At 38.8% G+C, this 18,246-nt stretch overlaps 1 protein-coding gene across 6 annotated transcripts in view; it reads left to right on the top strand.

Moving 5' to 3' along the window:
- Positions 1-18,246, top strand: part of LOC134211318 (tyrosine-protein kinase RYK) — a 236,412-nt gene that overhangs the window by 76,120 nt on the left and 142,046 nt on the right. For all 6 annotated transcript variants that reach the window (XM_062688071.1, XM_062688072.1, XM_062688074.1 and 3 more), the window contains one exon: positions 16,565-16,692. In XM_062688071.1, coding sequence (XP_062544055.1) covers positions 16,565-16,692 — 128 coding nt within the window. The remainder of the gene's footprint in view (positions 1-16,564; positions 16,693-18,246) is intronic.

An 18,246-nucleotide genomic window follows, 5' to 3' on the forward strand; every position in this document is an offset into this window, starting at 1 on the left:
TACTTCCTTTTTAGCCTTTTCAGTAAATTTAAATACTTGTTCGACTTAAATTTTTGTTTAAACTTAATCGCTATTACCACACCTAGGTCTTCCGTTAACTTGCGCAAAGAACTCACTATTGTTTTAGGCACTTATCCTTAAGTTGCGTTCGAAAGATAATACTGCCCCATTGTTTCCTATTGAAACAAGGGCAGATCAATAAAAGCATAAATACTAGAATGCTATTGCTAATGGCGCTGTTAGCATTAAACATGTTTTTCCACTACTGACTTCAATATGTTTAATATGACCCTTAATCTCGTGTCATGTAGGGAATGTTTTGTTTTGACAACCACATTAGATTGGAACTTTAAATACCGGTACTTTAGATGCCAGGCCGCGGCAAACAAGATGTAGGTCACGCGATTTGAAGCGATACTAGCAATCTTATATACTTTTGACTCAACTGGCAGATCGGACTGCAAGAGAAAGCCAATATCGCTGCTAGGTGTATAAATCGGGGATTTATGCAATACGATGAGACTCTGTAACCAGACGCCTAGAATAGGGGAAGAGGCCCCAAAACGCTAGACTAGAACTAGATCTAAAATTATGTAGATTAGGCGAAAAAGTTTCAAAATAGTGTATGGGAAGGTCGGAAAAACCGAAAATTTCCACATTTTGAAGAAACATCTAACATTTTGGCGAGGCAAAACGCCCTAGTGGCACTAACCTACAATGTACTTGCGTCTCCACGCACTATCCATACCAGAATGCTGATTCGCCGACGCGTGGTGCTTTGTTCCCTAGGAGCTGCCAGCTAAAAGGCGTTTTGCCTCATGAGTTTTCCGGCAACAGAATATCACCACTTTTTTGAAATGTGAATATTATCAATATGATTGAGATTTTTGACAATTTTTGAATGGCATCAACTAGCTATCTTGTTTAACTGTTGCATAATGTAAAAATACCCATGAATAGCGTTACAAGTAAGACAATAAAGCAGTGTTTGCTTAGCTAGGGCATATTGCCCCCCCTCCCCTACGTGCTTGCTCCAAACCAGTTACCCACTAGCTATCGCTTGCCGACTACTGCTCGTCACGCCAATTGCGCTATGAAATGCAGACAATCTGAGTGGTTGCATTCGAAACCACATTCCACCACTGACAGTAGGGATTTATCGATACAAGTAAATACGAGTAACAACTCGATACTTTTGATTCGATCCCAAGTGCTTTCGGTATGGATACTTTGATATCCGATACCAAGGAAGTATCGCATTGAAGTAATTAAATCGAATGAGTACATCTTCAAAATCTATGTTTTATAACTCTCTTGCTTATTGAAGAAAGCAAACTGATTGGGCGATATCATGAAGCCTCAACTGGATTTTTGTCCGGCTTCACAATTGAAACAACTTTGTCGTTTTTCCATTCATCTGGGAAGTGTGCCAATTGAAAACATTTGTTAAATAAATTAACCAAAAAGGATAGAGTTCTCATGAAGTTTTTTGATAAATATGGAAAATATACCATCGTCACCCGGGGCTTTTGCAGAACTGAATTAAAATTCCCCATCCGTAAGTTGGGTGTAGTTATGTTTCGGAAAAAGCATCATTAATTTTGACGTGAGGCCCACACTAGCATTATTTTTTTAAATCTTCATATCTATTTTTATTTTTGCCTTTCTCGTACACCAAGGTGTAACGAAAAGGCTATATATTCACTTACAAGACGATTTTGTGATAGAAGGTCCGGAGACCCATAGTGTTATATACCAATCGACTCAGCTCGACGAATTGAGATGTATGTGTATGTGGGTGCGTGTGTGTATGTATATGCGCAGAATAAAACTCACTCATCTTTTAGGCACTTATCTTGGTCCGATTTGTTTGTCAAGTTGCATTCGACGGGAGTCTCATTGTTTCCTATTGAAAATTGGCCAGATCGGACTATGGGATCAAAAGTTATGGCCAAAATACGATTTATATACAAAAAAAAACACGCTAAGAATTTCTCACTTATTTTTTTAGCACATTTAGTATATGTACGAGAAAGACACAAACACCGCTGGGTGGATCAATAAAGGTTTTTTAGTTAACCTTTTGTCTGTGCTCTGGGGTCAATATGACCCCAGGCCACTTTGAGTGGCTGCCATTTTTTTAGTTTTCAACCGATTCTCCTAATTTTTGGTAGTTTGGTAAAACTCGCCGAGATCTGTCTCCTATGTGCAAATTCGCTTGAAAAATCTTGAAAATATGGGCTACAGTGTCCTTTTTTCAAAAAACTTACGTTGTCTGTGCTCTGGGGTCAAATTGACCCCAAATTGAAATTGCTATAACTATTTTAATGTTTGGCCAATTTTGGATTTTTGGGGCTGTTTCGAAAGATAATTTAATCATCTTTCAGGTCGTTACAAAAGATTGACTATAGGTGGGCGGGTACATCGCTGGGAGGGGTTTCCGTAAAAAAGGGTACAAAAACAGTGATTTTTCATGCTTATTTTATTATATCTGAAAATCCTACCCATTTTGAACTGCACCTTTTCAAAAAGGTTATGCAGGAAGGCGTGTGCTTTGACATGAGGCATTGATTAGTTTAGCGCTTGGTCGCTAGGTGGCGGTATATTTGAATTCATTATTTTAGACTACTCAAGTAACACCGATATATGGAATTTTCCTCATTGTAAATATTCTTATCGCTAAATTTTGAAATTTGTAAAGATGACGTCTGTAACAAAGCTCGTCTGGTGGGAATAGACTGCCATGTAACGAAATAAATAATTAGGAAATTTACAAATAGGCGACGCTAGTGTACTTGCAATATTCTTGCATATATGAAATATTGCTTTAGCTTGAGATCCCTCATACCTACACCCAAGTTGTATTCGGCAACATTGTTCAGGATGTCTAGCACTACAAAGCGGTGCTCAATATAATGAGCACTTCTTTCCATTTTCAAATTTGTGCGATAAGAATATTTACACTGAGGAGAATTCTATATACCGGAATATCTTGAGTAGTCTAAAATAATGAATTCAAATATACCACCTCCTGGCGGCCGAGTTCTAAACTTATAAACGCCTCATGCCAAAGCACATGCCTTCCTGCATAGCCTTTTTAAAAAAAGGTGCAGTTCAAAATGGGTAGGATGTTCGGATATAAGTAAAATAATCATATAAAATCACTGTTTTATACCCTTGTTCACTAAAACCCCTCCCCGCGATGTACCCGCCCACCAATAGTCAATCTTTGGTAACGACCTGAAAGATGATTAAATTATCTTTCAAAACAGCCCCAAAAATCCAAAATTGGCCAAATATTAAAAAAGTTATAGCAATTTCAATTTGGGGTCAATTTGACCCCAGAGCACAGACAACGTAAGTTTTTTTGAGCACAGACAGAAGGTTAAAAATTACAATTTGAGGTGTCAACAATAAAACAAAAGTTCTTCAACAAATTCGGTGCTTCCGATTCGAGTTCACGAATATTTTTTCCACTCCATTGACCACTAGAAGATATCTACACAAGGAACCTCAATTCAACACTATACCAAAAACAATTTCTCTTTTTCTCAGATTTCCATCAGAAACTTCATCCAAATAATTGCATTCATCATTTATTTTATGTTGTTTCTGTATTAGCTCAACTTCCAAAGAATCTATCTCATTATAAATACCGCATGCAGAAGATACTATCTTTCTTCTTCCGGCATCACCAAATCGAACTACGGAACCACAACGGCTCTGGTTGATTAAATAGTTCTCGCTTGATGGAGCCTTCAACAACGGGTAAAGATCAGGAAAATAAATTGAACTCCGGTTTATTACTGCATATAAATCTAAAGATTGATGCTTGTAGTTTGAAGCATGGTGTCGAAGGCTCACACTTTGAGCGACTGCTACAACCAGTGACCCAGATTCAACTGAAACGGAGACGAAAAGTTAGACTTTCTATCAAGATTTGATTTCCACTGTGGAACTGTTGGGTTTAATTTGTTATGATGAGGTATTGCGTCTAAAGAAGAAAAGTTCACCGAATGTCTGTTTAGTGTAGTTTTTCTTCTTCTCGGCCATTTTTGTGTTGGTCAGTCAACGGCTTTGTTACGCAGTAGGGTAATAGACCCAATAGTAACACACTAGTTCCTGGTAGCCGGGTAGAAGCCATGAACAGAATAACAAAACATGATGTGGACTTGATTGATATAAGAGATAAAAAAAACAGGCAACAATATCAAAATTTGCACCGAAATATCATTTAAATATCAACATATGATCTATATAAGATCAAACTAATGGCACATGATTTTGATCACTTTTTACAAAAAGCATAACTTGATCTCCTCATGATGCAAAATATTGATATTGTCGTGTAATATTTTATCTCTTATATCAATGATGCCATATCTCATTTTGCCGTCAAATCAACACTTGTTATTATTGAGCTATTTCCGTCTACCCGGGACCTAATCTATACTTCATTTCGCTTACCTTGAGAGTGCATCCGAAAGCTCGTTTTTTCTATTTTATTCAAAGCGAATCACAATTGGGTCAAAATTCTTTATTGTAACCTGAAATTAATTTTCCAATTATTGGTTCAGTGTTCCAATATTTGCGTTTTTTTGTGACTCGTAATCCTATAGTGGCGAATACCATAGGTTTTATACGCAACTATTGGAACACTAGCGCAACTATTGGCACAAGGTAGAAAAAAATTAAGGTGTTCAGAAGATACTTTACCATTTTACCATCGTGTTACGACACTTCAACTAATTGACCGGTAATGTGGGTTACTGCGTTTAATTTGTTAATTCCCTGCAAACCGTACTAACTTAACTATAGGAACATCCACGACTATCGGAACTTTTACCCTAATTACCCTAATCAATACAATTGCACAACGAGTTTTTTTATATCAAATAAAATAAAACCGTGGTGAAATTGTAATACTGGGTAGCTGCTCAATAAATATAACTTTCCATTTCCTTAGTCAAATGACGTTATTGGTAAGATGTGAGATATGATAGGTGCGAAGTAATACGAAGAGATGATAATGAATAATAAACAATGAAGAAGGAAGAAGAAGGAAGGAAGAAGGAAACAGGAAGAAGGAATAAGGAAGAAGAAATAAGGTGAAACTGTATTTTAAGGTGGCTCAAAAACACTTTTTTAATTTTTTTGATGAGCCGCCCTTTTATTCGGTTCTGTTTTGTGTCCTGATGCTTTGGACAAAATTTCCGCCAAATGGGTCAACGTTTGGGCGGTGCTAAACTCGTTGGAAGTTTACATGGGAAAATGTAGGTAGACACATCGAAAAACAGCGATTTGCGATTGGACGGAACAATTTACGATAAAAAACCTTGATACTCATTCAGTTCTTGCAGCATTAATTAAAGAATATTATGCTGAAAACCGCGAGAAGATTAGAGTTCATTAGGCAAAGATATTAGCATTTTACTGGAGTGTTGTATGGGTGAATTTATTTCTTCTCAAAGGTACACACTTAATTTTTTTTACCGGGATCTCAGCAAAATGTTAAACTTTTACCGAGATTCGCACAGCCGTACCCCAGCAAACATGTTTTTTGCCAAGATTTCTGTCAAAATTGCTAAAAATACATTTGGTATTGCCGAAAATCAGCTAACAAACGTCATTTTTGCTGAAAAATCAGTTTTTTATTTTACTGACGCACGGCTGTGCGGATTTTTGCCGAGCTGCAGAAATAAAAACTAAGTGTGTAAAAGACACGAAACCCCACTTCTAAGAAATGCTTATAACTTCGCTACGCAAACACTAATCTTCTCGCGGTTTTCAGCATTACATTCTGTATTAAATTCCTTCAGATCTAAATGAGTATTATAGTTCTTCATCGTAAATTGTGTCGTCTAACTGCAAATCACTGTTTTTGGATGTTTCTGCATACATTTTTGCATATAAACTTCTGACGAGTTTAGCACCGCCTAAACGTTGGCCGATTTGGCTGAAATTTTGTCCAGAGCACCAGGACATCAAATATAGATCCGAATAGGAGGGCGGCCGAACAAACATATAAAAAAATGGTTAATTATTTTAGAGCGTCTTAGGGGAAATGCTACAAGGTTTTTTTTTTTTTTTTGTGTCTTTATTAAGGAGACTTTCAGCCCGAGGCTGGCTCGTCTCCGATGTTACAGGTTAAAAGACTATTATTCTTCCATTTACTTCTACTATTCACGTTTTATGTATCAACAAACAGATACGTATTTCGTTTGCTTCTTGGAAACTTCTTCAGTGTTTTGTTATCGATCGAGTCGATAACATCGAGTCGATAACAAAACACTGAAAAAGTTTCCAAGTAGGAAACGAAATACGTATCTGTTTGTTGATACATAAAAGTGAATAGTGGAAGTAAATGGAAGAATAATAGTCTTTTTAACCATATTAAAAAAGATTTTTCCATATTAATTTGAGCCACCTACTGTCTTTGACCCCGGGAGTCCTGCTACGGCCCAGAAGATGCGTGCCTAAGCCCCAAGCTGCTAGCACAGTTGGCCAGTTGAAGGTCGTTGGCGGCGTAGAATGACTTCCGGAAATTTGCTTCCCGGCGACTTGGGGTCTAACGACGGGGTCGATGGAAAGTCCCACGGGCGAACGACTTAGGTGAGGAAGAGCTGTCGTAGCGCAGCGCGGCGGTGGTGTGGCGTTTCGCCACGAGCTTGATTTGGCGTTTCGCAACGGGCTTTACAGCGGCCGATAGTTGGTCCAAGGACCGCGAAGGCAATAAATGGCTTGGAGGGCGGCTCGTTAGCAGCCGGCTGGTGGTTTACCGATGAACGACGACGGTGTGAGGTGGCTAGGATGGCGGCGAATGTCGAGGGACGATGGCGTACTAAGGCTTGGACGGTGTATGTTGGTGGAAGTCGATCAACGGCAACTTTAAAAGCGTCCTAACGGTTGATCTGAAAATAATTTTCTTCAGGGTACAGGTGACAGTACATTCGAACGGATCACGGTTGCAAATTTCGAAGACAGAATAAAGAGGAAAGAAACAAATAAAGATGGAAGAAAGAAGAGGAAAAAGGACGAAGAACGAATAATGAATGGAGAAGGAAGAAAGAAGATGTAAGAAACAAGTATGAAGAAGGAAAAAGGAAGAAAAAAGAAACATAAAAGAGAAGAAACAAGGAAGAAGCAAGAAGGAAAAAGGAAGAAGAAGGAAAAAGTAAGAAGGGTGAAAGAAGGAAGAAGAAAGGGAGAAGAAGGAATGAAGAGAAAATATTAAGGACGAAGAAAGAGGAAGAAGGAAGAAGAAAAAATAAAAAGGAATAAGGAAGATCGAAGGAAGAAAAAGGAAAAGGTGAAAAGAAAGATGAAAGAAAAAAAAAGGAGATGAAAGAAAGAAAAAGAATTAGGAAAGATGAAATAAAAATAAAAAAGAAAGTAAAAAGAAGGATAGAGAAAAAATATGGAGATTGAAGAAGGAAGAAGCAAAAAGTAAGAAGAAAGATGAAATAAGAAAGAACAAAGCAGGAAGAAAAGAGAAAGAAGAGTGAAGAAGGAAGAAGGAAAAAGGAAGAATGAAGAAGAAAGAAGGAGGAAGAAAGAAGGAAGAAGAAAGAAGGAAAAAGGATGAAGGATGAAGGAAGAAGGAAAGAAGAAGCAAGAAGAAAGAAGGAAGGGGGATGCAGTTGGAAGGGAGATGGATGAAGGTAGAGGAGAGAAGGGAGAAAGAAGCAGGAAGAACGACGAACGAAGAAGGAAGAAGAAAAAAGGAAGGAAGAATGGAAGAAATGCAAAGGAAGAAGAAATATTGTAGTAGGAAGAAGGAAGTTCTCAGTTCTCAATTCACTTTTCATTTCTCGCTTTTCACTTCTCACTTTCTACTTCCCACTTCTCACTTTTCGTTTCTAACTCCTCACTTTTCACTATTAACTTTTCACTTCCCACATCTCATTTCTTAACCTTTCTCATTGGCGGTCTTCCGAGAGATTCAGAGTATCTGTAAAAGTGGTCAATTCACGGAACTTAACCTAGAAGAGTGCGTTTTGACGTAGGACTCACGTCTTTATTTACTATACTGGGTGTCATTTAGATGTTTGGAAATCGAGAGCGTTAGGCTGAAAGAGAAGAGTCATTACAATTGGTGACAGCAGCGCGTACTGACGTGCTTTTTGCTCGCGCATTTTTCGTTTCGTTCGATCTTTCGCTGTGTTAGTCTACACAGCATGCAGTCGCAAGCGCTAGAACTGCCGGTGAGTCTGCGAATATGCATGAAAGTAGTGGGTGCATTTTTTGTCATTCTGTAATCTGTGGTTGACGATGGTCGGATGCAGTCGTGTCGGTTCCTATGTTGCTATGGATGCAATCGCCCATCGTATCGCTCGGAGTTCACGACTAGAGGCCGAAGATGGCAGAGGCAGCGAGGGCAGCGGTGGTGGACGAAGAAGAATAAAATTAGAGAGATTTGGTCTGCTCATCCACGAAAAGTGATTGGTTTCATAATCCACATAATCCCGGGATGGGTACGAGTCATAGCATATGACACAGTTCTGATTCCCCAGCAAAAAAAAAATCAACTACACTGATGAAAATGAAAATTTGATTGAAATAATTTCTTTTATTTATTCGCAGAAGGCATTAGGAATTAATGATGCACGATCAGCAATGGTGTTAATACTCATTTTAGATTAGAAAACTTCGCTGTATTACATGTGAATGTTTTATAAAAGTCCGCAAAAAAAAATTTCCAGAAGAATATTTAAATAAACAATATCTTATTCGTATACTCGTAGTTTGGAATCGAAACATTAAATAATTTTTCGTTGACGTATTAGCAGTACCTCCTCTATTTTAGTAGGGTTACTGTTCCTTGACTTTTTTCTTATTGTTGCGATTTTTTCAGCAGTAAGCACGCATGTTAGCAAAAAGAAGCAACGAAATTGGTGCTGTATTTCTTTGTTTGAAAAACGGGACAGTTCCCCTAAAATAGCACATTTTGTAGTTAGAAAGAAAGCAATTCTAATTATGTACTTAATTATTAGTTTCGTTTCCATAAGTTTTGAATGAACAAATTGCTAATATTTCTACACAGCATACACTTCCTTCGTTTCCAATATCAATACCTATGATCAAAACCACATATCCAAAAGTTAGAAGTTAAATGTAAATACGTTACATTTATACAAGTCCTACGTCTACTTGCGGTTATGTTAAAAACATTACCCATTGCTCGTTTTTTTCCAAAACTCTTTATTATCGTACTCTGGAGGTCGTACTCTTATTACGAAAGCATTTGTTCTGTTTTTTCTACTCTTGACTTGACTTAACCTTGAATTTTTATTCATATGGTGCGTAATGACAGACCGCCTTCCCCCCATAAATGCTTACGTCATATGTGTACGGCCCCATGAGAAAAACATAATTGCATTGAGCTATACTTACTAGACCTCTTCATGTTTTCAAAAAGTATCAAAAATTAAACCGGTCAGCTCAAAATCACAATTCTTATGCTAAAATAAGCCTCCTGTCAAATTTTCAGCTGATTCGGATAAAATGTCGAGGTGGCTCAAGTCGATTTAGTGTTTTTAGGCTATTTTCAATTTTGAAATAAATCGAACAAGATATATGAACGCCGAAAACTATCGCAACAACCTCTATACGGTGCGAGGTGAACCGATCCAGGGTCGAAAACCTCACTAATAAAGATAATAATAACCCCTATACGGAAGCTATTGGTGTGCTCTACAGTCTTGTGAACATTGCGATTCGTTCTGTTCACGTTCAAGTGATATTCGCATGATAATGACATATCTTCGGGCTTTAAAGTGTATAAAAACACTGTTTTCCCTAAAAGTAGTTGTTCCACAAAATTTTTGAATTTATGGCAAATAATTGTTTATTTATTATATTATTATTCCTCTTTTTGCCTTTCTCGTACAACAAAGTTGTACCGAAAGGCCATCATTTCACTCCAAAATCGAACATTTTATTGAAGTCTCGGAGACCCATGATGTTATATACCAATCGACTCAGCTCGTCGAACTGAACAAATGTCTGTCTGTCCGTGTGTATATGTGTGTGTGTGTGTGTGTGTGTGTGCACACGAAAACCGAAAAACATTAGCCACTTTTTCATATAGTAATTCTTAACCGATTTTCTCGCAACAAGTTGCATTCGACGGGGGACAAACCCTAGTTGATCACTATTGAATTTGATAACGATCGACCATTGCGTTCAAAAATTATTAAGAAAGTGGAATCGAACTATATAAGCGCCATATAAGGTTGGTGTCTTGGCTAAATGCAAGAAAGGCAGTATCACCACTCGGTGAATTAAGTTGGGTTTTTCCCTGGACATTTGAGTAATATAATCTTCAATGTGCGATTTACCCTTACATTCTTAAAAATCATTAGCTGAACATTTGTCATAAATTTGCACGTTAGGATTTCTTCAAACAAGTTGTTTGAACAAAGAAGCTTTGATTTCACTTGTTACTACGATACACTCAATGGTAAAAGCATACAGACATATGGTGAAATGAAACAAATTTGGATATCGTATGTTGTAAGCATCAAATATCATATGATTTGATTTATGTTTCGTTCGAATAACGTGTTTGAAGAAATCCTAACGTGCAAATTTATGACAAATGTTCAGCTAATGATTTTTAAGAATTTAAGGGAAAATCGCACATTGAAGATTATATTACTCAAATGTCCAGGGAAAAAAGAGGAATAATAATATAATAAATTAACAATTATTAGTCATAAATTCAAGAATTTTGTAGAACAACGAATTTTCGGGGAAACAGTGTTTTATGCACATAAAAGCTCGACAATCACTTTAATACAGGGTTTGCAGAAATCACTCTCAATAGATAACGAACAACGATAAAAGAGAGGCAAACACCTCTTCGAATCATAACAAGCCATGAAAATAAAACTATCGCACTTGTATACAAGTTGAAAAAAACTGATTAGGATAGGCGACCCCCACCGATGGGGTTTGATAAAACGCTTCGTTCTCGCTAATTTTATGTTGGGGACCATATTTTCTTCGCACAGCTGCGTGAAACAAGTTGAAATGCATCATCAGAACCGGTGTCCCCGCAATTTGAGCTTATCAAAAGAAATTTATTATGGGTTGTAACCCCCCGAATCAGTTCATTATCGTAACAGCTACCGAAAAACTTTACTCACGATATGCTACCTATAGAGAATGTATACAGGCATGATAGGTGAGAAACTTTCTCATTCTGTGTGCTCGACTTGTAGAGCACACCGAAAGCTTCCATATAGAGGTTGTTGCGATAGTTTTCGGCGTTCATATCTCTTGTTAATTTTTTTGTCAAAATTGAAAATAGCCCAAAAACAATAAATCGACTTGAGCCACCTCGAAATTTTGTCCGAATTAACTGAAAATTTAACAGGAGGCTTACTTTAGCATAAGAATTCGGTCAGCCCACCGTTTGAATTTTTGATATTTTTTGAAAGCATGAAGAGGTCTAATACTTACAGACTTGAATAGTCACCGGAAGCTCTGCCGAAAGATAGGAATATTCGTAAAAAAGCGCACATTTCTTTAAAGTTTTGACTTGAAATTCTTCGAAATTTGCACTGAAAATTTTCCGGACTACAAAGTCTAACCGGCGTGAAAAAATAGATCAGCGGCGTGATACCAATAACTGTCGGCTGCGTCGGTGTACATCTCTAGAAAATAAGAGATCCTAGAGCTGCCAGCTGGGGCCCTCCTTAGCCGTGCGGTAAGATGCGCGGCTTCAAAGCAAGACCATACTGAGGGTAGTTGGGTTCGATTCTCGGTCCGGTCTAGGACGGTTTGGAAATTGTCTCGACTTCCCTGGGCATAAAAGTATCATCGTGTTAGCCTCATGATATGAATGCAAAAATGATAACATGGCTTAGAAGCGTCACTTTCATCCGTTACCACAAATATTGATTTGGGACTAATCACTATCTCTTAGATGGAAGCAATGCACTCTCCAATAGTCCAGATCTGTCCTGGCCACGTCCTTGCGAATGCTGGAGAAGGGGAAGGATGGTTAGTCGGACACCTACTTGAGAAAGATGCAGAGAACTCTACGACCTTTCATAGGTACCACGGGAGGTTTTGGAATTGTTAGTGTGGAAGGTTATAACAGTAGGAATCGTGTTGGTAGAACGTGAAACACAGAAAGAACTAAGATAGAAATACAAAGTAGGAAAGGGACGAGCCTGGAATTGAACCCACGACCTCCTGCTTATAAGGCAGAAGCGGTAGCCACTAGACCACCGAGCTCGTCATTTATTATATAATCCAAATATGATTTCAGAAGCCGTGCACAGATGATTCATTTAGATTTTGTAATAAATTGATTTTTATTTTGTTAGATTTTGTCCTCACTCAGCAAACTGGCTTAACGAAATTCATAAATTGCGCCTTATGAAGCTTCGACCAGGCATTGAAAGCGTGAGTGGAGCGGACGAGCATTGATCAAATTCAATCATAGCATCCTATGCCAGTGAGTGAACAGCCTTGCTCAGATGGATACCAAACAACGATTATGAGCGATCGTTGCTGCGTAAATAACGAGCAGCAGAGTTCGTCAAGCCAAACTTGGTACGGTATCTAGGGAATCTACGACTGCATTTGTGTTACGCTTGCTCTACTAGAATAAAACCAAAACACATCAGGTGTTCTGCTTTATTCACTCTGCTTTCAATCGGCTGGGATGGAGGAGAGAAAGTATCAAAGCCTCCCATGCAGTGTATCAGAGTTCCATTCTCACAGCGGACTTAATTTTCCTAATGTCTGAAAAGATTTTTCTAACAGCGTGTGGTAACAACACTCATTGTTAGGTTACCAAGTGATTTGCCTCGCTCAGTTGTCTCCCATTGGTGAGCGATGAAGATCTTTAAACATTGAATCAACGAACGCCAAAATTCAACGATCTAGAAAGCATCAGCGATTAGGCCGCAGTAGAGCATCAAGTTGGCATGAATTTAGCCGGTTTTTACTCATGATCTGATTTTTTTTTCAATGCCTGGCTTCGACTGATTATTCCACCAACAGTGCTTCTTATACGCAGTTACCTTCCCGATCATTCAAGCGTCGATGGGCGTGTGATCAACATACCGGCCTCCTGACCCCGACGTCCATGGTTCGAACCCTGTCTGCCCGCACTTCACTTTTTTTGAAATGAAAATCATTATTTATAAGGCAAGATATTGAAATTCATACCGATTCCTTGTGGCCAATTTTCATAAGGCGTTTGATTGAAAATAATACGTCCATTTTCCTCAGTGCTCATTAATTTTGTTTTGTTTGAAATATGTTGCTGTTATACTTTTATACTAAAATATTTGAATAACTAAAATCGTTATTTACAACAATATTATTTCGTAGTGCGTCTTTGTGCACAACACATTTGATATTTTGTAGAAGTTGAAAAAGTCTGAACAGTGGACAGCCCTCAATGGTTCGCAAAACATTAATTAATAAAAAGGACCAAGTTTCTAAAAATAAATTTGATTTATTTCTTCCCTTTTATTAATGAATGCAAAGCAAAGTGGATTAATTTGGATTTTTATTCTACAATCTTTATGAAGACTAGAATGAAAAGAGGTCACTTTTGAACTGCATGGTATTGACCTACTTTCTCTTGTCGCTGTTCATATAAAAATAAAACATGAAGCATGTAAACATCTCTTAAACTCCTTCTTCCACTTCCCCAGCCCTCTCCTTATCCCATCAAATATTTATTAGTGATGCAATGGTTTATTAAAGTGGATTAATGACGACCACGACCGAAGAATCAAGCGCCCAATTCGAGCAAACCAAATAATGAACCATCGTAAAAGTAGTCCAAGTGGTCCCCAGCAGGATGTAATCAATCGGATAGCCTCTCAGCATAGTGCGTAGTTTGGTTCTTTACAATTTTCCACTTAAAAATTACTTTTGTGGCTTTGCAGTACTCACTGAGTACATATAATTTGTTTCCAATTCGACAATATTAGCTTATGTTCTGTATATAGCGCAGTGTGCGATATGCGGGGCAAGTATGAACGAAGCACACAAAAAAATCCATTTGTAAAGCATTTATAAAAAGTTGGCTAAGTCTTCTTATTTTGTATGTGTAATCTTTGATCTGTACTAGTAAACACCGCAAACGGATTCAAAATTCGTCAAAGGGTAATGATTTTTCGGCAATCCGAACTTCTTTGGAAAAATCGTTTCAACTTGCCCCGGTGTACTTTATATAATAATAAAAAAATAATTCTTCGCAATATTTACTATCGGCCCTTTGTGGTTTACCAATGCTCAGGATAAGATCCCATATTTTTTACTGAATGCGGCTCTGGTTACTAGCAGCCATGCCGGAGAAAACAGTAGTAACTGGTTCTGAGGGATTTCGAGCTTGACTTGGGTCACGTTTCTTTGCTTTATTCGTCCCACCAGATCTCGTCGTTTGGCTATTTTTCATGCAAATATTTACCCAAGCGACTGTTATGATTTTCTTTCGTTTTCCCTTTTTCCCTGTTGCTTTTTTTGTCACACTTTGATCATATCCTAAGCGACGACTGCGGCTGTAGAACTGACTATCAAGCTTCCAGTCCAGCACGACAAGCATCCATGAAACCAATGTCGTTCTGGGTCATGGATGGGCTGCTATATGGTGGAGTAGTGTTTCACAGATTGTGCAATGCAGAGGGCAATTTCGGTCCTAGTTCGTAAAAGTGTTCTGTGATTTTAAGCATTGCATGTTGTTGTATCAAATAGCTTCGAAGTATATCTTGGTAGCACTAACGACTGGGAAAGTAAACTGCAGAAATTTACGTGTCTGCAGCAACCATGAACACATTTGCTGTTTGCACTTGAGAGTCATATCATATGGCATCAGTGATTACGAATGTAGGTCCGACACAGTCAAAGGCAAATATTTTATTGAGATTTATTATTCGCTAGACATTCCAGCAGCAGCTGTCAGCCTTTGGTCCTTATGAAATCCTTCGCAGTAGGTGCTTGTGGTAAACAGTTAAGCAGAGATTTGCCTCCCAGCTCAGATTGCCATCACCTCACGGATTCCACAGTGCGATGCATTTCAGTATTAACTGGAGCTGAGTTGGGTTGCATCCAGAAGAGACTTGTTGTGCCACTGTTTATCAACGTCGTATTTTTCTTCGGTTATAAAAAAAAGCTTCTGTGTATAAAAACAGCTCTTTCTACTTAATAGGGCTAAAAGCTAAGCGGACTTTTGCAACTGCTGCAGTTCCTTATTATACGATTTGTCAGCAAAACTGAAAGGATAACCGAGAGCATTTTCGCCGCCCTGGGAATCATTTGGCTCTGTATATATGAGCATGGAAGTCGACGTTTAATGGAGGACTTAAGTACCACCAGCTTCGGACTGTGCAGAAAGCGAAGAGAGAAAGGAAAAATGGATTAAGACATATCTTGATTATAACTGATTAAATGTGAAGGCGTTGCTGTATGGAGTGAACGCTTCCGGCTGTTAGCGAGGGCACAGTTGATTGTCATTATCATAATGAGATTAGAATCATGAAACGAAATGGTTTTTATCCATGCCATGACAGTTAATTAGTCGCATTTACACCTGCTTTATCTTTGATGTTTTAGTTGAATAGTGTTGAAAAAATGTCATTGCTGTTTTCTACATTGGAGTTAAGCAGTTTTTTATTTGCGTTTGTCTTTACTACCAGATAGTACTTTCACTTCCAGGTCGAGTTATTGAAAAGCACTTCATTGTAACATTCGAAGTCGAATGGTTCTATAATAAATTTTGTCTCAAATTCTGAACTCTTTTTCCAAATTCAAAACACATCGAAATACATAGCTTCCTAGAGTTTTCTTTGTTATACATATCCTCAAAATAGAGATTATTGACAAAATGCAAGAGTAATTATTTGAACTAGATATACATATGTTTGTCTATATATGAAAAATATATGTCTCTTCGGAATTTGAATCAAAATGGTGCATGTCATAAAAACAAAATATTTCAGTCGCTTGGTTGTGTCAATCTTTACATTACAATCATTGTGACCTAGTTTAATATTCAGCCATATCTTAATCAAACAGAATAACAATCTATCTAGCATGAGGGCCAGAAGCTTGGTTATAAGTTGACGGGTAATTTGATTTTTGTTTGACTTTTCTCTTCCTTTGGAAAAACTTTCGAGCCTTCTTCAAAAGCATTCACTTGAAACTTCCGATAGGCCGTCTTCAAAACTGATGAGGAAATATTAGCTGACAGCGTGACTGTTTATCCTTTTAAACTTCTGCACGCTTTCTGTTCCGCTCGCTCGGTTGTATGCTCTCACGGATGGCAAAACTTCAGGCAACCAACGACAGTCTGAAAATTTGATACCCGGGACTGAGGAAACTCTCAACACCCAACTAATTGCAAATATTTTTCATGTTACCTCGTCACCCAACTTTTATCATGATAAATTTGTTTTTAATGTATTTCACTCCTGAATGCTCACCGACAGCCACTGGGATGGCGGTGGCCTAAGTACAACGGCAACTCTTGAACTGAAATGTTTATTTTCATTCTCATCACTGCAGTTTTTTTTCCATTCTCCATTTTCCACAGGCATCGAAGCGGATCTCTTCTACGTACGGGATGGGGCCATTAACGACTACGCCATCAGCTTCGTGGTTCCGATGAAGACTGGCAACGACGATTTGCAGTTTTCGTGGCAGAGTCGAACATCGTATCCGGTGAGTGCATTTACCTGGCGCTATGGCGCAGGGCAGGATGTATGGATGATGAATGATAATGGTGTGGGCTGTCATAGTGTCTGTCATACGTGTGTTTAATGAATGTTGATAAGTATGCTGAATAAATTGTATTTTATGCAAATAGGTTATCCTCATATTCGGAGGTACAACTGAATAAAAATGATTATGATTAACATTTCTATATCAAAGTTTTTAACAATGTTCAGTTGAAAACGAATCAAATATATTTTTTTAATTATTTGTCCTTCATACCAAATTTTGAAAACAATCCATATACTGAGACTTATGCTAAGTTCTTTATTCTATTTTTTAACACATATTTACCTGCACCTATGATGGTCGTGTTCGGAGCAAAACTGAAAGCAACGTTATAATCCAGGCCACTCGTTCTTGGGCCGCTAATCGCCAATCTCCCAGCAAACTTGCCGCACGCTAGACCTGTACGCCGCCGCCGCCGGTGGTTTTACTCACGCCGCCGCTGACGACGATTTTGGGTCGGCGCACCGCCGCACCGCGAATGATCAGTTCTAGACCAACATTTGAAAAGGGCGTAACAGCCAAAATTTATTCCTTCTGATTCTTCGTCCATATATATAGCTTTATATGTAGACGAAGAATCAGAAAGAATAAATTTTGGCTGTTACGCCCTTTTCAAATGTTCGTCTAGAGTTATTGACCGACCCAACTGACCAGCTGAAACGCTGGTTCGAGCACTTCGAACAACTTTTTCAAGTGCCAGCCAGGCCATCACCACCTCGGCATGATCTGCCTAGGATCCAACGTATAACACGCGTCAATACCGAAGCTCCATCACTGCTAGAGATTCAAACAGCCATCCAAAGCATGAAATCGAATAAAGCCCCAGGGGTAGACCGCATATCAGCCGAGATGCTCAAAGCTGACCCCATGACATCCGCTCAACTACTGCATCGTTTATTTCGTAATATCTGGGACACCGCAACTTTCCCGGTCGACTGGATGCAAGGTATCTTAGTGAAGGTGCCCAAAAAGGGTGACCTGACTGTATGCGATAACTGGCGAGGCATTATGTTGCTGTGTACCGTTCTCAAAGTTCTGTGCGAAATTGTCCTAGCCCGGATTCAGGAGAAGATCGATGCGACTCTCCGACGGCAGCAAGCCGGATTCCGTGCCGGAAGATCCTGTGTGGACCATATTGTCAGGCATCGCATAATTCTGGAGCAGGTCAACGAATTCCAAGAGTCCCTTTACTTGGTATTCATTGACTACGAAAAAGCTTTCGACCGTCTCAATCACGAGAATATGTGGGGTGCCCTGAGACGCAAGGGGGTTCCTGAGAAAATCATCGGCCTCATCGAGGCACAGTACGAGGCCTTCTCGTGTAGAGTGCTGCACAATGGGGTCTTGTCCGACCCTATCCGGGTCGTAGCTGGTGTGAGGCAAGGATGTATTCTATCACCGTTACTGTTCCTCATCGTAATCGACAAGATTCTGGTAGATGCGATTAACCGTGAACCAAACCGCGAGCTGTTATGGCAGCCTATAACCATGGAG

This window comes from Armigeres subalbatus, chromosome 2, assembly GCF_024139115.2.
Source record: "Armigeres subalbatus isolate Guangzhou_Male chromosome 2, GZ_Asu_2, whole genome shotgun sequence".
NCBI lineage: Eukaryota > Metazoa > Arthropoda > Insecta > Diptera > Culicidae > Armigeres > Armigeres subalbatus.